General features: G+C 50.1%; 2 protein-coding genes across 2 annotated transcripts; both read left to right on the forward strand.

Annotated features, from left to right (window-relative positions):
• The first annotated feature begins 1,546 nt into the window (after nt 1-1,546).
• SNX15 (sorting nexin 15) lies at nt 1,547-11,559 on the forward strand. Its single transcript, XM_015410821.1, has 8 exons — nt 1,547-1,758; nt 2,323-2,358; nt 4,319-4,439; nt 6,800-6,915; nt 7,194-7,410; nt 8,728-8,901; nt 9,198-9,443; nt 11,189-11,559. Exons 1-8 carry the CDS (start codon nt 1,660-1,662, stop codon nt 11,293-11,295), a joined length of 1,116 nt encoding a protein of 371 aa, XP_015266307.1. The 5' UTR covers nt 1,547-1,659; the 3' UTR covers nt 11,296-11,559.
• A 4,651-nt stretch (nt 11,560-16,210) lies between these two features.
• SAC3D1 (SAC3 domain containing 1) lies at nt 16,211-22,854 on the forward strand. Its single transcript, XM_015410794.1, has 3 exons — nt 16,211-16,235; nt 20,300-20,995; nt 21,880-22,854. The coding sequence occupies exons 1-3, from the start codon at nt 16,211-16,213 to the stop codon at nt 22,341-22,343; spliced, it is 1,185 nt and encodes a 394-aa protein (XP_015266280.1). The 3' UTR covers nt 22,344-22,854.
• Nucleotides 22,855-24,904: the final 2,050 nt, after the last annotated feature.

The following is a 24,904-nucleotide window of genomic DNA, read 5'->3' on the forward strand; positions in this document are numbered from 1 at the left end:
CCCCTGGAGAAAATGGCTGCTTTGGAGGGTGGACTCTATGGCATTATATCCTGCTGAGATCCCTCCCCTTCCCTCCCCAAAGCCCACCCTCCCCAAGCTCCACCCCCAGAATCTCCAAGTATTTCCCAACCTAGAGCTGGCAGCCCTACAACAACCTCACAGGGTAGTTGTGAGGATAAAATGGAGGAGAAGGAGGGAAACAGCTCAGGCTTCCCACTGGGGAGGAAGGTGGGTATAAATGAAGTAAATAGATCCCCCACTCTTTTGCAAGCCACAACCAAGGCAAGAGGCCTGAATTTCTAACAGGAGCAGAGCTGGGACTTAAGCTGGCTCAGCGCACTGGGCGTGCTTGCATGTGACCCTAGATCCGTGGAAGGCTGTGGCAGGCTTTATTCTAAGCTCCCCCAGCTCAGCAGCCAGAAAACCAGCCCCTCCGCTATATGTGATCACGTGCACCATATTATTTCTAACCAAAAGCAAGGAAGGGAGGAGAGAACCAGGGAAGGAAGACACTATTCATTTCCAATAATGATGTCTTTTTTATTCCCTTTCTCCCTCATTATATAATTTCAAGGAACATCTTTGCTCCTGGTTAAATTCCACATGCCCCGCTGCACAAAAACTGTGTTGTTTTTCTCCCATTGTACAAAATTGAACAAGGTGCGCGTTGGACTCCGTCTTGAAGTAACTGAAGGGTGCGGCAAAAGAACTCTGCATGCTCTCAGAGAGCTCCTCTAAACATCTGCACATGCCTTCCCCAACTTTATTGGCACTATTTTAAAAAAGTCAAGTTAAACAGCAACACTACACCAATAACCTGGCTGCCCTGACGAACTAACCCAACCTTTCCCAAGCCTATCCTCCAGGGCAGCAGAGAACAGAGAAAGGGGTGGAACTATCAAGAAGAGAAGAGCAGAGCCAGAGATCCTGGGTAGCATGGCTGACGGGAAGCATGTTTCTATTCCAGATTGTCAGCCTCAAGACACTTGCAAGACAGCAGGCCCTATTTGCATTCAGTGGGACTTAGTTAAAGGTAAAGGTGCCCTTGCTCGAAAGCCAGTCGAATCCGACTCTAGGGTTGCGGTGCTCATCTCCGTTTCAAAGCCGAAGAGCCAGCGCTGTCCGAAGACGTTTCCGTGGTCATGTGGCCGCCATGACTAAACACCAATTACTTCTGAGTTATTATGCTTCGGCCGGGACTGCGCGTTGTTAGCACTCCGTCCGGATCTGTGCTAGAGGGTTGCGTTCTGGGGTTGTAAAAACAAGGTGCATATTCTATATGAACACGGGGCCCTAGCTCAAGTTATGCGCTTTACGCAATATCCTGATTAACTCCACCATTCCTCGTTTTTGCATCACACGCAATATCCTGATGAATTCCTCATTTTCCCCTCACTGCAGTGCAATACTAAATCCAGCCCTTTGCAGAGGAGTCCTGCCCCTAAGCTTTCCTGAATAGCCGCAGCGTCGCACTTTGCAGACACTCCCTCCGCCCTGGTCTCAAGGCCGTGAAGCCATCAGCTACGCATGCGCTTTGAGTGTAGGGCTGGACGCGCAGTCGCGACTCGGATAGCCCATCGCTCTGCTGCCTTTGGCCGCTGCTGGCTACGCGGGGAGTTCTGGATTTAAAGGGGCCGCATCGCCCAAAAGGGCGTCGGGATGTCCCGTCGGGCGAAGGATGAGTACCACCGGCATTACACCGTCACCGACACCCGAACCCACCCCAAAGGCTACACTGAGTACAAAGTGACCGCCAAGGTGAGGGAGGGGTTTTCGAGAACCCCCCCAATCCCACATTGAGGGGAGGGGGCGAAGTGCGTCAATAGGGCTTCTGTCTGTTCGCGGAGTTTGCTTCCAGTGGGTGGAGCCTATGCAGGAGCAGCAGCGCGCAAGACCCTCTGTACATGTGCAGAGTACTTTTTTCCTCGGGTGTGGTTCCCCGGCAGGGTCTGAGCTGCAAGTTGCATTTGTTCCCTTACACGTTTTTTTTTAATCTCTATTGAAGGCAGAGCTCCGATACAATCATTGCAGGGAACCCTGCAAGAAATAAAGGCGCCTGCGCTACCGCCCCTCCCCTTTCTGAAATATTAAAAATGGGAGGGGGGAAGACAGGACCCCCCCCCCGCCCCTCTGGATGGCCCTTTGCTCTTTTAGTATTTGTATGTGCTTTTATAACAATTAGATTTTAGCTGGTTTTAATGACATATGCCACTTTGTGGCATATTGATCAGGAGAAAAGTAGGATATAAGTAAAAAAATATTAAAATTAGAACATAAGTCTTGTCGAGTCTCAACATCTGGCTCTATTTTTCTCTCCTCCAGTTTGTCTCAAAAGTGAATCCAGAAGATGTCAAGGAGGTATGTCCGTCTTTATACTTGCCTTACAGGTTATGCTAAATGCAGGAGGGAGGAACTGAGGACTGAGATTTGCCCAGGTACAGAGGGTGCTTCCCTTGGCTGCATATCTTTTCAGTGGCTGAGGGGATAATAAAGTAATACTGGTAGGGTGTGTTGGCCCTCCTCAGAAATGGATTTTATCTGCACAATCACAGGGTCAACATCTGCCTCCCATCCCCAGCCATCACTTTCCGGCTCAAAACTGCTTTAACCTGGAGTACTGTGTCCAGTTTTGGGCACCACATTTTAGGAAGGATGTTGACAAGCTCGAGCGTGTCCAGAAGAGAGCAACCAGGATGGTGAGAGGGTTGGAATCTAAGTCTTATGAGGAAAGGCTGAAAGAATTGGGTATGTTTAGCTTGGGAGAGAGAAGGCTTAGAGGGGACATGATTGCAGTCTTCAAGTATTTGAAGGGCTGTCATGTAGAAGATGGAGCAGATCTATTCTCTCTTGCTCCGGATTGCAAGACTAGATCGGATGGGTGGAAATTACAAGGGAGTCAATATCAGCTAAATATCAGGAGAAACTTCCTAACTGTAAGAGTGGTTGAGCAGTGGAACAGTCTACCTCGGGAGGTGGTGGATGCTCCTTCGCTGGACGTTTTCAAGCGGAGGCTGGACGACCATCTTTCGGGTATGTTGTAGGTATGTAGGGCTATCTTTCAGCTATGCTCCTGCAGAGTGCAGGGGGTTGGACTAGATGACCTGCAAGATACCTTCCAACTCTAACATTCTATGATTCTTTGATTCTAACCCGGAGTATTTTGATACCAGGTCCCCAAGTGGTGTATTCCTGATTCTCCGGTTCCAGCCGCATTTTCCCCCTGTGTGATCGCTCCTCCGGTGTTGAGCCACTTCTGATTTAAACCCCTTCCCCGCTCGAAAGCTGCCCGAGGCTTCCGCTTTTCGCCCATTTTTTAAAAAGCGTTGGCGGTGTGCGCATAGGTGGAGGTCCACCACAGGGTTATTAAAAACAATGTTTAGATGGTGCTTAGTTTTAGCGTTCCGTGCGCCTTGGTGTTTAGTCATGCCAGCCACATGACCACGGAAACGTCTTCGGACAGCGCTGGCTCTTCGGCTTTGAAACGGAGATGAGCACCGCAACCCTAGAGTCGGCTTCGACTGGCTTTCGAGCAAGGGAACCTTTACCTTTACCTTTCGTTTTAGCCTTTAGACAAGTTCAGGATCTCACGGAGGCCATTTTTGGCGGTAAACGTTTAAAGGGAAGTGTTCCTTTAAAATTTAAAGGGAAGTGTTACAGCAGTCGGGTTGAAGTGGAAATCGCTGTTCTGCGCAGGTGCGAAACTTTTAGTTCCACAGATGGCTGCCTGTGCGCATGCCCAAACTGAGAGAGAGAGAAAAACAACAGCACAGCGATCCGGAGCAAGGAGGTGAGTGTGATCGCGATTCTCCAGGTTAAAAAAGACCGCATCAGGGCCGGAGCAATTCAAACCGCTCCCAGCACGCCGTCTGACCGCACCGGTAGGTTCCCAGAGAGCCAGATGTGAACTTTGTGCCTTGAGTGGATAAGTAAGTTTTTCTGCAGAGCAAGGCTGGATAGATCTGCAGGGCTCCTACACAGGATGAATCTGTGAAAATGGGGCAGGGTGTGTGTGAAAGAACAGTTCCTCAGATGTATGTATGTAAGTGCCGTCAAGTCACAACCAACTTACAGTGACCACAATAAGGAGCTTTCAAGGCAAGGGAGAAGCAGGGGTGGTTTACCATTGTCTTCCTCTCCGGAGCCTTCCTTGGTGGTCTCTCCTCTAAGTACCAACCCTGCTTAGCTTTCAAGCTCTGACTTCCATTCCACTTCCTAAGTTCTTCATGCGGAGGTATTATTTCTTGGCAGGAGCCCCATGTTGTGGTGGGCACCGGAAAGCTCTCTGTATTGTCTGTCTCTCCCGTATTTCATCTTACAGATTGTGGTCTGGAAACGGTACAGCGACTTTAAGAAGCTGCACGGAGACCTGGCCTACACCCACCGTAACCTCTTCCGACGTCTGGAGGACTTTCCTCCTTTCCCCAAAGCCCAAGTCTTTGGTGAGGGGCTGAACTGAGCTGGGTGGGAGAGATGCTCACCACTGACCTCTCATTCCTGCAGCAGGGATTCTGTGGTGACTGTGTCCTCTGAACATAAGAACATAAGAGACGGCAATGTTGGATCAGGCCAAAGGCCCATCCAGTCCAACACTCTGTATCACACAGTGGCCAGAAATACCAGGTGCCATCAGGAGGTCCAGCAGTGGGGCCAGGACATTAGAAGCCCTCCCACTGTTGACCCCCCCCCCAAGCACCAAGATGACAGAGCATCACTTGCCCCAGAGTCCCTATCAATATTCCCGCTAAGCTGTGGAGTCTTGTGAGCAAAAATTCTGCTTTGTGAGCTCCTGGCATTAAAGCTGTGAGCGAGCGATTTGGCTCCTGCATCAATTAGTTTGCCCTGGAGCCCTCCTTCCTGAGCGAAGACAAAAAATGTGTGAGCCAGAGGCTAAAAAACTGTGAGCCAGCTCACACTAACTCAGCTTAGAGGGAACACTGGTCCCTATCTATACCTTGTGGCTATTAGCCACTGATGGACCTCTGCTCCATATGCTTATCTAATTCCCTTTTGAAGCCGTCCATGCTTGTAGCCGCCACCACTTCCTGTGGCAGTGAATTCCATGTGTTAATCACTCTGAATACCTGGTGGTGGAAACAGGGGAGATGATCAGGGTCTTTCCAGGAAATTTTCCAGGGCAATCCGTCTGTTACCCCAAATGGTCTAGTAATTAATTGATTGTTTGATGGGGGCTTTAGCTAAGCAAGAGTACCCAGAGTGCTGTCACCTATTTGAACTGGGAATTAGCTTTATTAGAGGCAGTATGAGAGGGGGTCACTAGAGAGATCTCCAGCTATGTATACCAGGATTTTCCCTTAGAGGACTCTTAAATAAATCAGGCTGATGTTCAAATAAAAGTATTTTTATTGAGGGATACTAAAAAGGCAAATATGCACTCTAAAAGACACACTGAAAACACTCTTGCAAGTTTGGCTAAGAAATAGTGTAGAAAAACGGGGGGTGTAATAGATATGGGAAGAAGTTATATTTACCTGTCTTGAAGATTCAGATCTGTGGAGGACCTGCGCTTCAAGGAGCCTACTCCTGAGTAAGGGTGTTTAGTATAGCAGAGCAGAGATAAACTGAAGAGCGAGCAAGCTAAGCCCAGCCAGCCAGCCAGCCAGCCAGCCAGCCAGCCAGCCAAAAGAAGTGAGCAGGCAAGCAAACACCACTAAAGATGTGAACTTGCATTTTATAGTGGGGGGGGAAATGACATCTAAAAACAAAATGAACTTGGTGTGTTCCTGAGAACCCATCGTTGTTCCTTTTAGGTGGGAGAGACTTGTTTGTATGTCAGCCCTTTTCGTTCACTTCCAAATATGTTTCCTGGGCTAATTTCCTGGCAGGCAGTGCTGGGGTCACCTTTGGGACCCACACTGATTTTATGTGAATGGATATCTGGAGTGATATTAAATATGAAGGGTGGATGGTCTTTATCTCTCTGGGTGCCACCTTTCCCTTCTGCAGGAGGGATCTGACAACTAACAAGTCTGGCCACTTCTGGAAATAGAATGGAGAGTGTTACTAGAAATAAGGGGGTCTGTTGTTTTGATCCCACAAAGCCTTTCTAATGATGGGGAGGGTGGGCCGGGGAATGACCCAGCTGTCTGGGGCAGGGAGGTAGGGGATGTGCTAGATTTCATAGCCCTTTTCAGGATGACTTCCTTCTGAACCAAAACATTTGTTTGGTTGCTTTGGAGAAGGAGGGCATTAGGTTGCTTTTTGGAGTCCAACTGCAGTGTTTAGGGGTACATTCCAGATCCTGCCGAACCAATGGGTGCTGGGTATGTTCTGTGCTGAAGCTTCTTTCACAGGGGCATAGTGAACTGATTCAGATCAAGGCCAGAGAGTGGGCCTAAGACTTCCACCTGCACCATTTCCCCAAACTTGAAATTGTCTCAGTGAGCTGCTATTTGCCTCACCAGGGAAACTTGTGTATAGACTGTATATACATAGTCCAGTACATGTTAGTTTTCCAATGGGAAAAATAGCTCCCCAGGACTGTTTCAGGTGGGGGTAAATGGTGCACGAGGAAATGCTTAGGTCTCCCCTCCCTGTGTGTCATGGTCTCAATCTGAATTGGGTCTGTATTAAGTTTCTACATGGAACTCTCAGCGATTGTCTGGTTCAACAGGTCCCAGAATGGACATGTAAACTATCATGTGTAGCTAGGCTCTATGGTTTGGGGAATTTTTGCCAACCTAGCAAAGGGAAGCCTCCTGCGAACGCATGTATACTCCAGACAGGGTGGCACAGCAGCAGTCCTGACACCCAGTGTGACGTGGGACTCTTTTTCTTGCAGGGCGATTTGAGCCCAAGGTGATAGAGGAGCGGAGGAAGGCTGCTGAGGTCATGCTGCGTTTCACTGTGCACATCCCCGCTTTGAACAACAGTCCACAGCTCAAGGAGTTCTTCCGGGTATTTTGACTGGGCAGATGGGAGGAGGGTGGAGATGACCCCTGGGCCACTGGATCCAACGTTGAGTCCTCGTAGTGGTGGTGGAGGGGGAGGCTTCTAGGGATTTGTGAGTTCCACTGTGGCTCCTGGATCCCCTCCTTGGTTGCAGAATGGGGGTGCTGGGTCCTGACCCCCAGTCCTCCTGTGAGTTCCAGGTGTGATTCATGGCCTGCTCCGCATCCCACGATGAAGACTGCACTTGTGCCTCTGCACTCATGCTGCTGCTTTCTGTCTTGCAGGGTGGGGAGGGGAGGAGACCTCTGGAAAACTGCAACCTGCCTTCTCTGCCTCCCCCTCTGATCCCCGTGCCGTCAGAAGGAGTGGAGCCTGGCGAGGATGCTCTGGCGTCTGACGTGGACCACGGACTCCTGGACCTGGACTCGGAGCATGATCACTGCAGAGCTGCAGAAGCCACGAGGAAAGTCTGTGATCTGGAGCCCCCAGTGAGGGAGGGAGGTAGGGCTTTCTGGTCCTTGCCTTCTAAAGGAGCTGTGGCTCAGTGATGGAGCAGCTGCTTGGCATGGAGAAGGTCCCAGGTTCAATCCCGGGCATCTCCAGTCAAAAGGATCCAGATAGCAGGTGATGTGAACAACCTCTGCCTGAGACCCTGGAGAACTGCTGCCAGTCTGAGCAGCTGGCCCGTAGATGCAGTGGGGCTATTGGGGGCTCTGCCCCCTTCCTTAAAGGGCCAGCCCCCACAATATATTTTTGAGAAGGATTGGGGGGTCGTGCGCATGGCCCCCCCACTTCTTCTCAAGAGCATTTAAATGGATCCTTTAAACATTCTTGAAAAGAAGCGGTGGATGGCACGCTTCCCTCTCCCTTCCCTCCTTCAAGATTTAAAGCGACCTCCAGCTGATCGACGGGCCACGTGCTCCCCACTGATCAGCTGAAGGGCTGCTTAAATCTTGCAGGAGGGGAGGGAGAAGGGTGGCTCCCAGTGGTTGGGCTTGGGGGCAGACATAAAAATAATGGCAGCCCCACCGGAAAAAATTTGCCCCCCGCAAGCCACAAAATCCTGGCTATGGGCCTGCTGAGCAGACCTAGAGTCTGACTCAGCAGAAGGCAGCTTCATGTAAGATGCTGAGGCTGAATTTTGTGATCTGCTCCCCTTCTTCTGTGGGGAGCTGCTTATCAGCAGTGGAGGAGAGGCATGCTGCACGTCCTTGCATGCAGCTTTCCCATGTAATTTTTGCACAAGTTGGGACTTTGCAAACTAGAAACCACCCCCCTGTGCTTGTGTTGGGATGGAGGATATGTGCAGGACGAGTGGAAGATTCCTCCTCTCCCACCTCCAATCAGGTTTCTGTGGAGCTGGCTCCAGGAGGGCAGTCCCTCTTTGCTGCATGCTTCGGTATAAAACCTAAGTGCACACAGGGACCTTTCCAAAGACGGACGATCAGGACCTTGCGAGGCTTGGAGTGAGGACTGTTGACTCCCTTGGGACTTCTAGTGTTGATAATGAGGCCTCCGGGTTCCTAATCTGCAGCTTCAGAGGCTTGCGTCTGCATTGTGGCAGCTTGCAGGCGGCTGATAAAGGCCAGATATTATCAGCATCTCTGGAATCCAAAGCGGGAGGGAGAGCTTCAGCTTTAATTTCTTACACATCTGGAGCCTTGGGCTCCTGCTCTCACAAGGGCCGGGCCGGGAGGGGATATTGCTGAATGGGAGAAGCTTCCTGCATCCCTGTGCCTTGCCTGCTCTGAGGGCCTGTCATTCCCCACCCCCCGCCCCCCAATCACTGCCCAGCCTGATCAAGTGTTCCTGGCACAGGGGACCACTCCTCCCCCCGAAACTGTGAAGATGAAGCCCTGGATGCTCTCTTTGCTTGTGCTGGGGAGGAGGAAGAGGAGGAGGAGGAAGAAGAAGAGAAGGAAATGAGCTCGCCTTCCCGCTGCCCCCTGTCGGTCCAGGAGCTGGCCCTGTTTGACCCCTTCGCGGAGGAAGGTAGGTGGGTTGACGGAGGCTGTCAGTGGGCGGCTGGGCCCTGCGTGGTTTTGGCCAAGTGTTGGTCAGCCTTCATTCGAGGGGGGAGGATGGACCAGGAGACAGGACTGGGATTCGTTCTGTATTGTCCCCAAGCTCCTCCATGGATCTCCTGCTGGAGCGTGTCTTTTGCAAGGCCATTGTGTGATTTTAGATGACGGCCTTCACTTAAGCGGTGTGTGGGCACGAGTAGAGTTGTAGAGCCCGGAGGGGGAAGACAAGGAGTGTGTGTTCCCAGCCTTCTCCCTGTTGCTCAGCCTCGGGTGCGGCCAGCTCGTCCCCTGCTCGTGCTTCCTTGGAAGATGGACCGGCGCCTTCTCCCCTGAGCACAGGAATCCTGCAGCCAGCCCAGGCAGGAACGGCCGCGTCAGATCCCGGTGCGTACCTGCCTTTGGCCACCGAGCGTATCAAGCGCGCCTTGGAGAGCGAAGCAGCTGAAGACTATGAGGGGGCTTTCCATGGCTACCGCAGCGGTGTTGACTTGCTGCTTCAGGGCCTGCAAGGTACGGGGATTGCTTACCTCTGGCTGATGTGGAGAGCTGGTCCCGTGACTTCCACCCCATCTGAGAGGGTGAGGACGTGGGCAGCCACGTTGCGCTGTCTGTATAAGCGCCCCGGTTTCCCTGTCACAAGGCTGCAGTCCTTGGCACGCTTAGTTGGACTTGCTTCCTAGTACGTGTGTGTACTGTAAACAATGCTCCCTCTAAGCAGTGGCGTCTTGTGAGCAAAAATTCTCCTTTGTGAGCTGCTGGCATTAAAGTTGTGAGCGAGCGATTTGGCTCCTGCATAAATCAGTTTGCTCTGGAGCCATCCCTCCTGAGCTGAGGCAAAAATGTGTGAGCTGGAGGCTAAAAAAACATGAGCTGGCTCACACTAACTTAGCTTAGAGGGAACATTGACTGTAAATAAGAACATAAGAAGAGACCTGCTGGATCAGACCAGTAGTCCATCTAGTCCAGCATCCTGTCTCAAACACTGGCCAACCAGTTCCTCTGGAGGGCCAACAAACAGGACACAGAGGCTAAGGCCTTCCCCTGATGTTGCCTTCTGGCTCTGGGATTCAGAGGATGACTGCCTCTGAATGTGGAGGTTCTTTTTAGTCACCGTGGCTGGTGTCCACTGATAGACCTCTCCTCTATGAATCTATCTAATCCCCTTTTAAAGCCGTCCACGCCTGTGTCCATCAGTACATGCTCTGGCAGCAAATTCCACATTTTAATCACTTGCTGTGTAAAGAAGAATTCCCTTTTTTTGTCCCGGATCTACTGTCCGTCGACTTCATCTCTCCTTTGTGAGGCATCTGGGTCTACCTCTGGCCTTAATGAACGGTCCTCCTTTTTGTGAGCAGGGCAGTTTGTATAGATGTGTGTTGTTTGAGCGTGAGCCTTCCTTGGAGGGATGCTCCCCGTCGTTCAGTTTCAGATGTACCCATCTTCTTTCCAAGGTGGGGGAAGGTGCTGCTTCTGGATGCTGGCAGCCCAGACTGGCCTTGGTTCAGTGTTGTTTGTTTGGAACCGGCAACATGGCTAAACCATCTCTCTCCTCCCCTGAGAATTTTTTTTTTTAAATCAATTCTACTTTTTAAAAAGGATTCCTAATTGCATAGAGGTTCGTGTTGCATCTTTTTAAAGGGTGCTGGTTGCATGAGTGGCACAGGCAATGCTAGAATTGGTGGCACATACCTGTGTGTGTTTTCACAACATGCAGTGGATGAAGACGGAGCTCAGGCTGGGGGGAGGAAAAAAACGAGGCAGAGTCCTCCTTTTCAGGTGCATCCGTACTCACCTTAACTTGGGCTGTGCCTCTTCCCATCACCTATTACACTTCCTTGTACCCAGGGGTCATTTCGTAGGAAAAGAGGTGCAGGAGCTCATTAGCACAACTCATTCGCATAACTTATTTGCATATGCCACACACCCCTGGCATCACTGGAAGTGTGTCAGAAGGCAACACCCACCACTCAGGCTCCACTGGACTGTTTTGGATTGCTAGCTATGAGTGGGGGGACGCACAGATCCTCATGCTCCTCGTGGCCCAGGGTTGCTGGGAGCAGGGGGTGGGGCTTGTTGCATGTGCTCTTTACTGCTGGAGCTCCACTCCTGTGCGCTCCTGCAGGAAATGACCCCTGCGTGTACCCGAAACAGTAGATTCTGCTCTTACATGGTTTGATACCAAGTGTGGTCTTTTGGCTGTTGCGCTGAGCTTGTCGGGCCCACCCCGTACCTCACTCCTTCCTTCCTGCTTTCAGGGGACCCAGATGCGGCCCGCAGGGAGGCTGTGAAGAAGAAGACAGCGGAATACTTGCGGAGGGCTGAGGAGATCTTCCAGCAACACCTGAAGCATCTACACCTTTGAGGGGTGGCTTCTGAGGCACCCCTGGTGGGCACACGTCAGCGCGGGGTGTCCCTTGCTGAGTTGCTGCTGCTGCCGCCGCCGCCTTAGGAAGAAGCCACCCTCTGCTCCTTCAGCAGCCACTGCCCTTATCCTGGCCTCGACCGGCCAGAGTAGATGTGACCACTCAACTTCACCTTTCCTTGCTGTACTGTTGGTGGGTGGAGGATTTGATCCACACTGTCCAAAGACATGTTTGTAAACCTTTCCAGTGCCCTGTTTTAATTTATACCCATTGCATCTGCTTTTGCTCTGGATGTTCACTTTGTGGGGCAGGGATGTGGGGGGAAGTGGAGTGGGCCGTTCGTGTCGTTGGGAGATGATGATGAGCGCTGCAGTGCCCGGATCCGAAATACCGAGAGAGCACAGAGGAGTCTCTCTGTTCCCGCAGTCTCCTTCCTCTTGGTTTAAAGTGGAAAACCCAAGTTCACCACTGCTTCCTGCCAAGAGTGGGGCTGCTGAATCAAGGTTTGTATCTGAAGCTAATGAAAACCCAGAATCCCCCTCCATATGTGAAACTGCTTTACACTAAATGAGAACATTGGTCCATCACAGTCAGTATTGTCCAGTCTGACTGGCAGCAGCTCTCCAGGGTCCCAGGCAGAGAGTCTTTCACACCACCTCCTGCCTGGTCCCTTTTAACTGGAGATTCCGGGGACTGAACCTGGGACCTTCCGCATGCCAAGCAGATGCTCTTCTACTGAGCCACAGTGCCAGGGTGGAATGAAATTAATGAGCAGTAGGCTTAGAACAGGAGGGCTTAGACAGGAGGGCCTGGCGGGATCTTGTCCATGGGGTCGCGAAGAGTCGGACTCGACTGTGCGACTGAACAACAACAAAGCTTAGAACAGATAAAAAAAAAGTCCTTCACCCAAAGAGTAATTAACATATGGAATTCACTGCCACAGGAAGAGGTGGCAGCTACAAGCATGGACAGCTTCAAGGGGGGATTGGATAAACATATGGAGCAGAGGTCCATCCATGGCTGTTAGCCACAAGGTATAGATGGAACACTCTGTCTGGGGCAGTGATGCTTTGTATTCTTGGTGCTTGGGGGGCAACAGTGGGAGGGCTTCTGGAGTTCTGGCCCCACTGGTGGGCCTCCTGATAGCCCCTAGGTTTTGGCCACTGTGTGACACAGAGTGTTGGCTTGGATGAGCCATTGGCCTGATCCAACATGGCTTCTCTTATGTTCTTATAAGAACCAGGGTTAGAGAGCTTACCTTCTGTGGGGCATATTGTTCATTACCCCACTTCCTTTCCCTGTAACTTAACAGCCTGCCAGCCATACACCGGAAGTTTTTATAAATGATTTGTAATTGCATTGATAAATATGGCAAAGTCACATGCACATTTTAAAAAATATTGCCGGACAATAATATCTTTAGTTCCTGTTGTTCTGAAATGTTCTGTAGGCTATCCGTCCAGGGAGTAATACATTGGTTATGAAGTGAAATATAAGGAAAAAAGGAAAGATCCACCCCACTTCAAGAGAGGAATAAGACATATCACAACCATTGTGTGTTGTCCCTGTGAGCGGCTTCATCAACAGAGTAAGATTTGAGTCCAGTACCACCTTGAAGACTTAAGATTTCTAGGGAATAAGCTTTTGGGAGTCAAAGTTCCCCTTGTCAGATACCCTGGAAACCTTGGTGGCCTTTCCAGTGCTACTGCAGACCAACAGAGCTACCTGCCTGAAACCACCTTCGTCAACAGATGTGCTCCATGTCGCTTCCCCTTTTCTGCTGCTTTGTCAGTGATCACACTAGGAGGATATAATAAGGACAGATGGCGCAATCCCATAAGGGTTGACTCAGAATTACGTCCCGCTGACAGCAGTTACTCCTCTGCCAATTGTGCTCGGGGGACTGTAGCCAGAAGAAGAATCTTGCAAAAAGCTCCTTGTTCACAAACATTCAGCTTAAGGACACACACACACACATATATGATGCAAGGGAGGATCGCTGCAGCCTCTGCCGAGAAGGCCAGAGAGCCAGTTGTTTGCCTGCGCTTCCAGCAGCAAAACTCACTCCTGACTTGCTCCCACTTGCAGCTCCTCCAGAAAAGCTGAATGACATTCCATCAAAAGCTGGATGGAATCAGAATGCTCTTTGTTCAGGGGGGTTAGAATCGTATGACAGGCTGGGCCTTATGGCAGCTCTGACAGCTGACTCATGTAGCTTCTGGCTGCAGGGAGAAGCCTTCAGCTGCTATTGTTCAAAACGAATTCCAGGGAAGGGGGGGGGGGGCGGGACAGGAGGCACAGTGAAGCTTCCAGCAACACAATGCAGCCAGTTTTATGGTCAACTCAGAGAGCCTTTGTGTGTTTTCTCTACATATTATGTGAGTGCGCAATAGATAGGCAAGAGGTGTTGCCTCAGCAGCATATTCCAAAGGACGTCTCAATTTTCACATGCCCCCAAGGAGTTTTAACACTGATAGTCGGTGGCTCTGGAGTGGTGGGAGCAAAACAACCCCTGAAAGATCTTCTAAACATTTCAGTGGGGTATGTGATGTCCTTTTTGCAAAAATATAAACCTTACCTGCTTCTGGTTTTACCACAAGAGTGATTTTAAACTCTTTAAAAAACATTTACAGGGAGTGGCTTTACAGTTAAGCCTGGACCAATTTTTGGTGGTGGAAAGTGCTATCAAGTCGCAGGCGACTTACGACGACCCTGTTGGGTTTTCAAGGCAAGGGATGAACAGAGGTAGTTTGCTTTTGCCTGCCCCTGCATAGCAACCCTGAACTTCCTTGGGGGTGGGGTCTCCTATCCAAGTATTGACCCTGCTTAGCTTCCAAGAGCTGATGTGATTGGGCCATCCACAATCAGAGCTGGGACTATTTTTTAGCATTCTACTGCAACCATTTCCGCAGTAGTGAAATTCCTCGCATTGACGTTTTTAAAACTCTGCATTATGTGTCATTTTCTGCAGCAGATTTATCCTCACCAGGCACAAACCTAAAGTTTTCTCCTTCTTACCCCGCTTTTTTGGGGTAAGAGCCAGTTTGGTGTAGTGGTTAGGAGTGCAGACTCTAATCTGGAAGAACTGGGTTTGATTCCCCACTCCTCCACATGCAGCTGCTAGTGTGACCTTGGGTCAGTTATAAGTTCTTTCAGAGCTGCTCTCTCAAGGGCACTTCTCGGCAGAGGTCTCTCAGCCCCACCTACCTCACAGGGTGTCTGTTGTGGGGAGGGGAAGGGAAAGGGATTGTAAACCACTCTGAGACTCCTTCGGGTAATGAAGGGCGGGGTATAAATCCAATCTCCTCCTCCTCCTCTTCTTCTTCTTTTGGAATCCCTGGGTTTACCGAGTTCCGAAAATGTGGGGTAAGAACGAGAAAACTTTGGGTTTGTGTCCGGTGAGAAAAAATCTGCTGTGGAAAATTTCACATAACGTGCAGTTTTTAAAATGTCAGTGCGGGGAATTTCACTACTGCAGAAATGGTCTGTAAAGAATGGATTCTATTATGTATACTCACCTATCCCACTTTCCTTCCGCTCTTCTTCCAGGGAGCTCAGGGTGGTGTGTATGGTTTTTACTTCCCCATGTTATGTCCACAACAATCCTGTGAGGTAGGTTAAGAAGAGCCGGTGACTGGCTCAAGGTTGCCTAGCAAGTTTCATGGCAGAACGTCCTCTGACACTCTTTAACTGCTATGCCGCTAAGAGTGGTCTAATGAATATGAGATCTGAAACAGAATCTCCTAGGTGAGGCAGATAAGCAGTCATGATTTCAAAAAGGCTAGAAGAAAAATGGGTAAGAGCGACCTGAAAATTTTGGCCCAAGGGATGAGAGGCTTATGTTTACAATTTGCTGTTGGGGTGGACGACTTTTAGCTGATCAGTTGCAATCTGAAGGTAGAAACTATTTCCAAAATTCTGATGAAATACTGGGTTCACAGAGTGCTCAAAGGCAGATGACACTGCAGAATTTACCTGGTATGTGTGTGCTGCTGAGAAACAAAGTTACACACAGAGCCTTTTTATCTTTGCAAAACTAATATGAATCCTTTATTGTAACGAGCTCCATTCTAGACAGGATAGAGACGGAATTCTAATCTCATTAACTAGCTTTAAATGGGTGGAGGTGCAGGACTATTTTCAGGAAGGGAGTCTGAAGAACTGAGCCAAATTGAAGTGACCAGATATGAAGTTCTAGACCTAATGGGGAAATTAAAAGCCGATAAGTGACAGCACGGGGATTCAAATGTGAGACAGTTGATCTACTCACTTTTATATTTAACCTATCACTAAGTTCATCTGCTGTACCAGAAGACTGGAGAGTAGCACAGTCGTTTTTAAAAAGGGATCCAGAGGGGAACCAGTAAATTACAGGCCAGTCAGCCTAATGTCTGTCCCAGGCAAATCTGTAGAAATTGTAATCAAAGAATTGTTAGGCACATAGAGGAACAAAGCCTGCCTCGCCAACTTTTGGAGTTCTTTGAGAAAGTGAACAAGTGTGCTCGCTTCAGCAGTACTAAAATTGAGAAAGTGAACAAGCATGTAGACAATGGTGATCCAGTAGACATTATATGCCTGGACTTTCAAAAGGCTTTTGATAAGGTACTTCACCAAAGACTCCTGAGTAAATTTAGCAGTCATGGGAGAAGAAGACAAGTTCTCTTACGGATTAAAAACTGGTTAAATGATAGTAAGCAAAGAGTAGGAATCAACGGACAGTTCTCACAACGGAGAGAAGTAAGCAGTGGGGTCCCAGAAGGATCGGTTTTGGGGTTAGTACTACTTAATTTATTCATAAATGATCTGGAACTAGGGGCAAGTAGTGCAGATGACACAAAATTATTTTGGATGGTGAAGACCAAGGCTGACTGTGAAGGCCTCCAAGAGGATCTCCAGAAACTGAGTGGGTGAAAAATGTGGCAAATGAAGTTCAATGTTGGTAAGTGTAAGACAATGCATTCCGGGACAAAAAAATCCCTACTTTGAGCATAGACGAATGGGGTCTGAACTTGCTGAGAGAGAGGGAGAAAGATCCGGGTCCGTAGTGGATAGCTCAATGAAAGTGTCAACCCAGGGTGCTGCAGCGGTGAAAAGGGCAAACTCTGTGTTAGGAATTATTAGGAAAGGGATTGAGAATAAAACAGCTAACATAGTAATGCCCCGGTATAGATCTATGATGCAGACTCATTTGGGATACTGTGTACAGTTCACCATATCTCAAAAAGGACATTGCAGAGCTGTAAGAAGTACAGAGGAGGGCAACCAGGATGATTAAGGAGCTGGAGCACCTTCCCTATGAGGAAAGGCTGAAGAGTTTGGGATTTTTCAGTTTAGAAAAGAGACAACTAAAGGGGGACATGATAAAGGTTTATAAAATTATGCATGGGTGAGAGTTGACAAAGAGGATAACATCAGAGCAGTAGAAAGGAGGGATGCTCAACGTCTTGACCTATCTGTCTCTCAGATTCTCTATAGTGCCCCTCTGAAGTCTGTGGCTAAGAGACAGTGCAAATTCCTTCACTATTTCCAAAATTTAATGACAACTTTGATGCGGAGTGTTGAAATCTATAAACTTAAAGCCGTTGACATTTTACTGAACTGTGAAAGAAGCCTGAACAACTTAATGCAGTGCCCTCTAGTGGTGATTTTGAGGGCTACTGAGGTGGGTGGGAAAGTAACCGCAACAGGATACAGGCTTCCATTCACAGTCTGACACGGGCCCCGGTCACACGAGCGGGATTGAGCGGGAAAATCCGTTGGGGAAGGGAGGCATATTAGATGCGGAGCTAAAAGAAGCACGGGAGCGCGATCTTACGCTCCCCCGCAGCTCCGTTCTCCCTCCGTTGGCACCCAATCACACTGGGGAGGCAACAGCATAGTCCCAGCGAGGCAACACGTGTTCCCGTGTTAGTGCGCATGTATGGATCGCGGACAGCTGCAGGATGCTACAGGCTGCCGGAGTGTCCGCGATCCCATGCCTGCCGTTGCTGCGGATCTTCTGGTAGGTACTCCATTTTCCCTAGTACCTTTTCGATCCGCATTTTTGGCCGGATGCGACGGGTTAGGGGCGGGTGCATGATGCTTGCCAGATGTTGGCGTCTGATCGCACCGGTTTGAGCCACCCTTAATCCGTCCACTCCGCTTACCTTATTCTCCGTGTGACCGGTGCCACAGTGCCGCAACCAATTGAGTCTCCTCATGCGTGCCACGCAGGGGAGGGGGCTCCCCCATCCTGCATTACAAAGGTTTGGGAGGCCAGCTACACATCAGCTTCAGCACAGGGAGGAGGGTGGGTTTAATGTCCTCTCATCCCACCCAGTCCAAAGGCATCCCATCCAGTCCAACACTCTGCCACACAGTGGCCAAAAATACCAGGTGCCATCAGGAGATCCACCAGTGGGGCCCCCCCACTGTTGCTCCCCAAGTACTAAGAACGCAGAGCATCACTGCCCCAGACATAGTGCTCCATCTATACCTTCTGGCTAATAGTCACTGATGGACCTCTGCTCCATATGTTTATCCAGTCCCCTCTTGAAGCTGTCTTGCCTTGTAACTGCTACCAGTCCAAACATAGACAGCTTCAAGAAGGGATTAGATAAATATAAGGAGCAGATAGATTCAGGTGGGTAGCCATGTTGGTCTGAAGCAACAGAACAACATTTGAGTCCAGTGGCACCTTTAAGACTGACAAAGTTTAATCCTGGGTATAAGCTTTTGTGTGTCTGCACACTTCTTCATACGGAGCAGGGACTGTGTACTAGCTTCCTTTGGACAACAGTTTGAGTTCAGTGGCATGCACCCTTAAGACCAACAAAATTTTATTCAAGGTATAAGCTTTTGTGTGCAAGTACACTTCTTCAGACACAAAAGGTATAAGCTTGCACAAGGTATAAATTTGCATATGAAAGCTTATACCTTGAATACAATGTTGTTGGTCTTAAAGGTGCCACTGGACTGACTTTGTTCTGCTGCTTCAGTTCAACCCGGCTACCCACCTGAATGTAGCTTCCTCTGGGTGTATGATAACATGATATATTAAGTATAAAAGTGAGACATGAAGCCTTGCAGCTTAACCTGGTCCACAAAATGCAAAAGTAAGAAGCAGCAAAACTCTCTGAAGGTGTTATGTACGTGGACCGCCTCCAGGGGTCCGCGGACAGGCCAGAGCTTGAATCCGAAAACAAAGGAAACTTCGGATCCTGGATTCCCCAGCCCCAACCAATAGCCACCTTGGTGGGACATTTAAACCCTCCAATGGGAGTGGGGGGGTGGCTGGTGGATATGTATATAGTTGGCCCTGTTGGCCGTTAGAGTTAGTCTTTGTCTATGTGAAGTACAATAAACGTGTGCTACAGCATGTTGTTGTCCGAGTCCTCCATGCGGCGAACCCCATACTTTTCAGAAGGCATAATGAGTTAAGACCGCAGATGGTGAGTTTCAGCTTTCAAAGTTCCTTCACATTATAAAACAACAACAACAAAAACATCCTCCATTTGAAGGGAGGGTTAGCACAAGGAACCATTCCAAAATGTGATCCTCTATCTGCAGCCAGGCGCAGTCTGTTCTGCTGCCTCTGATTTTTTGTTAGATATTGGCCCTGTTCACATGGAGGATTTGCCGCGGGAGAGCAACGATTGCATGGCGGATTATCCAGGTGCAATCACACCACAACATCTGGGAAGACCTGTGGCAAACCCGTGGCTTCCGCCGAAAATGCGTGATTAAAAACTACCTGCTCGAAGGTACTAGCAACCGGTTTGTCACGGGCTGCCTCCGGAGTCCCTCGGTGTGATTGCGCCACCACGGCTGTTCCCTCTGGCCCCTTGTTGATGCGCAGGCGCGGAGGGACGAAACTGTGGCGTGCCGCTGATGCGTGGGATCGCTTTATGGCGGCTCTAATGGTGGTGGCGCAAAAAGTCCCCCCCCCACGTTATCCAGTCCTTGTGACCGGGGCCTTTTGTACCTCTGCACCCTAGAGGACCTGGAAGGGAAGGGATCAGGGGTCATTTCCTGCAGGAGCGCACAGGAGCAGAGCTCCGGCAGTAAAGAGCCCAGGGGGCGGGCACATGCAACAAGCCCCACCCCCTGCTCCCAGCAGCCCTCAGTCAGAGCAAGAAGCAGCCAGGTATGTTGCAGAGCTTCCCCCGGCCTCCCGGTCCAAAACAGTCCAGTGGCAACTTTAAGACCAAGTTTTATTCAGGTACATGCTCTCCCTCCTCTGCGAGGACAGATCTGCACGTTCCCCCCCCCCTCCAATAGCTAGCAATCCAAAACAGTCCAGTGGAGCCTGAGCGGTGGGTGTTGCCTTCTGACACACTTCCGGTGATGTCAGGGGGCGTGGCATATGCAAATAAGTTATGCTAATGAGTTATGCTAATGAGCTCCTGCACCTCTTTTTCTACGAAATGACCCCTGGAAGGGATTAAGAGGATTCTCTGCTGGGTACACTTGGCAGCTGGCCCCAGGCTCTCATGGGTTAGATGCTGAGCCTCCTTGGCCCTTGCTTGCCTTCTGTTTTATCTGATATAGGATCTCTCTTCTCTCTCTTAACTGGGATTGGAGCTGTAGTAAATTAACCTTTTGTGGAGTTAATCTGTTGAGAATAAGTTAAATGTACCTACATGAATATGTCATGTAAGGTGTGCTTCTGTTTTTGTAAGTAAAATTTATTTCTCTTGTTACCACTGGAGTCAAGTCATTTTTGTAATTTATTTGAACAGCATTTCCCCCTTAACTGGGAAAAGTGGAGGATCGGGGATACTGCCCTGTCTGACGAAGCGAACTTTAATTCTGGAAAGCTGGCACCCTGAAACTCTGGTTGGTCTCTCTACGGTGCTCCTGGACTCTAATCTAAAGTTTTGGTTCCTGCTTTTGCTTCCCAGAGGCAAGGATAACGTCCGGCACAGGCGCACTTGGAATTAGAAGGATTTGCATGCATAGAAAACTCTGCCGGCTCCGATTCACCTCCCGGACCCTTCCCCTTTCATCTCACGCGGCGGGCAGGCACTCGAGTCCCAAGCGTGAGACCGGTGGAGCTCCCGCTCCGCGCCAAACGGGGCGTCGTCGCAGACAAGAGGCCGACCAGGGCCAGGGCTGCCCCTTTCCGGGCGACGACGCTTGGCGCCGCCCCTCGCCCTGCCTTCCGCAGCATGGGCGGCTTCGAGGAGGTCCCGACGGGCACCTGCCAGGAGATGTGCCCGGCCGGCGAGCTAGCGCTGCGGCGGCGCCAGGGACGGCTGCATGTCTTGGAGCGGGGGCCGCCCGAGCAGGCGGTGAAGGAGTACTCGCGGCCGGCCGCCGGCAAGGAGCGCTCGCGGCCCGAGGAGCTGCGTCCGCCGCCGGTGCTGCTGGCCACGGTGCGGCACCTCTTGGGCGAAGCGGCCCGCTGGCGTCCCGACGTGTCCGTCGCCGAGCAGTGCGCCTTCGTCACTGACCGCCTGCGCGCCGTGCGCCTCGACCTCACCGTGCAGCGCGCCTCCGGCCTGCCCTGCGCGGCGGTCCTCGAGCGTTCGCTCGTCTACCTGCTCCGCGCCGGACACCAGCTCTGCGGAGAGCCGCCCGCCCGCTTCGACGCCCACTTGCACCGAGCCCAGGTCCAGGAGTGCTTCGCTGTCTTGCGCCGCGCCTACCGGGACGAGGAGGAGGACCGCGCCGCCGCCGAGCCCCTCTTCCAAGCGCTCTTCTTGCTATACAACCTGGGTAAGCCGAGGGAGGCTGGGCGGATGTGTAGGATCCTGGGCAAGAGTTGTGATTGCGGTCCATCGTTCCAATTTGCTACAGTCTTCAGGTGGCCCTAGAGAGCGCCTTTTGCCCCTTTCCCTGCCCTTATGCAGTGCAGGAGTAATCAGGTTGGTCCATCTTGCAAGGTTGTTGTAAGGGTTGCATGAGAATGCGTCAGAAGGGCTTTGAGCATGTGAGGCGATCTCGAAATGCTGGGTAGGTTCAAGGGAAGCAACTTCTCACCATTGCTCTTGTTTTTGCAGTAAAGTCTCACCACTTAACAGTGTTTGGGAACCTGGGAGGGAGGGACCCCCATGGGATACATCCTTTCAGTGGGGCATGCTCCCAGGTTGCTCTGTATGTGGGCACCCTTTGCTGGCAGCACATGACTGCAGTGCTGAGACTGTGGTCTTCCCAGTATTTTTATAGCTGTTTTGTTTACATTGCAAGGCAGCTTACAATGTAAATAAAACAACTATTTAAAAATACCGAAATCCCCACTGCCTTGTGAGTCAGTCAAGAAAACAGCGCTCCGTTTGCAGGACCTGACCAAGGCTGTTAATGATAGGATGTTTTGGATGTCATTCATTCATTGGGTCGTACACTTGCCCTAAATCAGCAGTGACTTGACGGGAATTAACACACACCCAAGCTGTCCTGCATTCTGCAAAGCAAAAGGGCGGCTAATAAATGTGTTAAATAAACAAACAAATAATAAAATAAATAACTAAATAAAATATCGAGCTTTAGGATCCAGTCAGGCGCTCCAGATAATCCCCCAGAATGTCTCCCTGTAATGCTGGCTGTAAGGACTGGAAATAACATCACCATGACTTTGTGTTACTTTTCTCTCCTATCCACAGGCAGCCCAGATGCTCTCTGGCAGATTTTAGGGCTCCCCCATCACATCCGAGCCTCCCCTGAGCTTTCCACAGCACGGGCGATCAGCTTGGCTTACTTGGAGCGCAACTTTGCCCGCTTCTTCCGCCTGGCTCGGGAGCTGCCCTACCTACAGAGCTGTGCCCTCCATCCGCACGTGGCCGGGGCCCGCCGCCTAGCCCTGCACACCTTCAGCCATGGCTTCAGCAGCAGGAACTGCCGCTACCCTTTGGATTGTCTGGCCCGCCTGCTGGCCACGGACAGCCTCAAGGAGGCTGAGGCATTGTGCCAGGCACAGGGTTTGACAATACTGGAGGGAAGTGTCGTCTTCCAGAAAGGATCTTTCAAGGACTCTGATCCCCTAAATCACAGGCCTTCCTTCCTGCTTGTTGATGGGAAGTGGGGAGAGACCACTCTTCATGAGTTCACAGAGGGTATCTGTAGCTGAATGGAGGGACCAATGTCTGCTCTGAGGGGCGGTGTTGGCCCCCTCAGCCCAAATTGTTGTATCTACATAGGTGGCAAAGTGACGTGGGAGAATGGATTCTTCTGCTTCCGTGAGGCAGAGTGATGTAGGCCTCATCCAGAGGTCCAGGGAAGGGTGGAACCATTGAGTGACTTCAAACAACCATTCACCTCACCGGGACAGCTTCACCGGTAACCGTTGTTGGGTACCTGCTCACCCCTTCCTTCTTTTCTGTAGATTGGGAGGGACGGCTACCACACACGGTCCTGTGGTTCAATACCCTGCCAAGGGAGCTGCTATCGTAGCCGTTAAGCTAAGAAGAAGCCATGGGCCTCAGGGCTATCCAGTATCAAAGGGTGCTCTTGCTTTCTCTTCAGGCCCCACATGCCCTGCTTTGGCGGTGGGATGTGTCTGGTTGCTGGAAGCAATTTTGCCTGCCTACACACTGCTAGATGCCTCATGCAAGGTGTCAGTTATCAAAGACTGTTAAATTAACAAAATATTACAAGAGTGCTAGTGTTTTAAGCATGTTTTATTTTAAATTTAAAACTTTAATTGCGTTCGTGTACTTTATAAAGTTTATATCTCCGCTACCTGGTATTACATTTTAAGACACACATGGCCCGGCCCAACAAGGTCTCATTTATGTCAGATCCGACCCTTATAACAAATGAGTTTGACACCTCTGTTTTAGTGCCTTTAAAAATAAAAAAACCCAAACCCACTTGTCTTTAGGGTAGGAGGAGAAGAGAAGGAGTGGTTTGATGATGATGATAACAAGTACTGTCTTTGGAAAGGTGGGTTGGAGCTGGGTGGGAGCAGGTGGGACGAAGAAAACTATAGAAACCTTATGCACAAGGAAAAAGCCGACTCAAAATCAGCTTCCAGAAAAAGATTGGGATAAAAGTGGTCTCAAAAAATTGGGGGGAGGGGGGGAACGATAAAAAAAGAAGCAAAAACTAAAGGCACAAAAATGCATGCAGAAACTGGGGTAAACCAAAGCACTATAGGGAACCCTCACTGTTCCCTGGAAGGCCAGATACTGAAGCTGATGCTCAGATACTTTGGCCACCAAATGAGAAGGCAGCACTCACTGGAGAAGACCCTGATGCTGGGAAAGACTGAAGCTAAAAGAAGAAGGGGACGTCAAAGGATGAGATGGTTGGACAGTGTCATAGATGCAATGTACATGAAGTTGAGCAAATTACGGTGGACAGAAGGGTGGTCCCAAGGAGTTGTGAAGAGTCAAGAGTTGACTGTGTAACTGAACAACAACAACAACATGGGGCCAGAACCAATGGGGGGGGAAATGCCAAAAAGGCCTATGTTTAGTAATAAAGTGTGACCTTTAGCCAACTCCTCCCTTGCTGCCCCTAATGCCTGGAATTGTTTGCCAGAACACCCGTGTGAAGCATACTCTCATGCTTCCTTCACATCTTTCTCTGGGACCCATTTTCCCCATGAAACCTTTGGCACAAACTCTTCCTTGATGAAACTAAGCCTAACTGAAATTAATCCACAGCATTCCCTTTGTCAAATGTTAAGCATCTTTTGGCGGGGATCCACCTAATGCATCAGGCATGGTGCAGATGAATTCCTTGTGCTTCTGCCTCTGACAGATCTCCATGGAGGTGCCCAGTCAAACTGGCTGCCAGAGGGGCCACTATCTATCTCTCAGTGCCCATGATGGGAGTCATTCTACCCACACATCTCCGTGTTGCTCCCACGTGGTCACATAGTGATAAAAAGGATAGAATGGGTGGCATGAATCGTTTATACACACATGAGTTGCAGCTATGGCCAATCCACTAGAAGGCAGTGGATTCACGGGGTAGGCTTTGAATGCACCAGAGGAGGACAATGGGGGGGGGGGGAATCTTGGAGAACTAGCTGCCTGTGAAGAGAGGGTGGAGAAATAATCCCCAGCACAGCACTTTAAGCACACGAGAACCTGGTTAGTGATGCTCCCATTCCCAGGGCTGTGTGTGCACGATGATCTTAAATGAACAGTGATGCTACATGGCAGGGCTAGGATAAATTACACTCCCTCTAGCTCCATCTACAGTGTGAGGAAGCTCACCATGGAATTCACAGCAGGGTTGTAAGCCACTCTCACAGTTCCAGTCAGAAACCTGGGGATAGCAATACTAGACGCTCTCAGCCAAAGTGCTATTTCCTGACTGCAACTGCAGTGAAAACATCTTTTCATTTCTGTTACATGTCCTCAAGCTTCATTTTGGCCCAGAATGTGGGGGGGGGGGGATAAGGGCTTGTACCCAAAGTTCTGTGGGAAAAGTGGGTTATTAGGAGGGATTCCAAGGAAGTTAGAGGCAGTATTACACTGATTTTTAGGGGGCTATCAACAGCATAAGGGTATATGTCAAAGTATACAGAGGATGATTCAGGGGATAAGGTGTTCCTTGGAGAACCTGGAGGATCTTCTTAAGTTCCCATTATAACAGGGAAGAGTTTTTTGTGAGAGTAAAAGTTACCACACTGCTTAAGATGCTGAAGCAGTCATTGAACAAGATAAGCTGGATGTT

Source organism: Gekko japonicus, unplaced genomic scaffold (genome assembly GCF_001447785.1).
Source record: "Gekko japonicus isolate JY-2015 unplaced genomic scaffold, Gekko_japonicus_V1.1 scaffold42, whole genome shotgun sequence".
In the NCBI taxonomy this organism is placed as follows: Eukaryota; Metazoa; Chordata; class Lepidosauria; order Squamata; family Gekkonidae; genus Gekko; species Gekko japonicus.

Excerpts from the sequence above, each read along its gene's own strand:
- SAC3D1 (XM_015410794.1), top strand. The coding sequence starts at position 16,211 with ATGTGGCAAATGAAGTTCAATGTTG. Across the intron at positions 16,236-20,299 it reads GCAAATGAAGTTCAATGTTG|GCACTCGAGTCCCAAGCGTG; the intron begins GTAAGTGTAAGA and ends CGCGGCGGGCAG. Across the intron at positions 20,996-21,879 it reads CTTCTTGCTATACAACCTGG|GCAGCCCAGATGCTCTCTGG; the intron begins GTAAGCCGAGGG and ends TCCTATCCACAG.
- SNX15 (XM_015410821.1), top strand. The coding sequence starts at position 1,660 with ATGTCCCGTCGGGCGAAGGATGAGTACCACCGGCATTACACCGTCACC. Across the intron at positions 1,759-2,322 it reads AGTACAAAGTGACCGCCAAG|TTTGTCTCAAAAGTGAATCC; the intron begins GTGAGGGAGGGG and ends TCTCTCCTCCAG. Across the intron at positions 2,359-4,318 it reads ATCCAGAAGATGTCAAGGAG|ATTGTGGTCTGGAAACGGTA; the intron begins GTATGTCCGTCT and ends TTCATCTTACAG.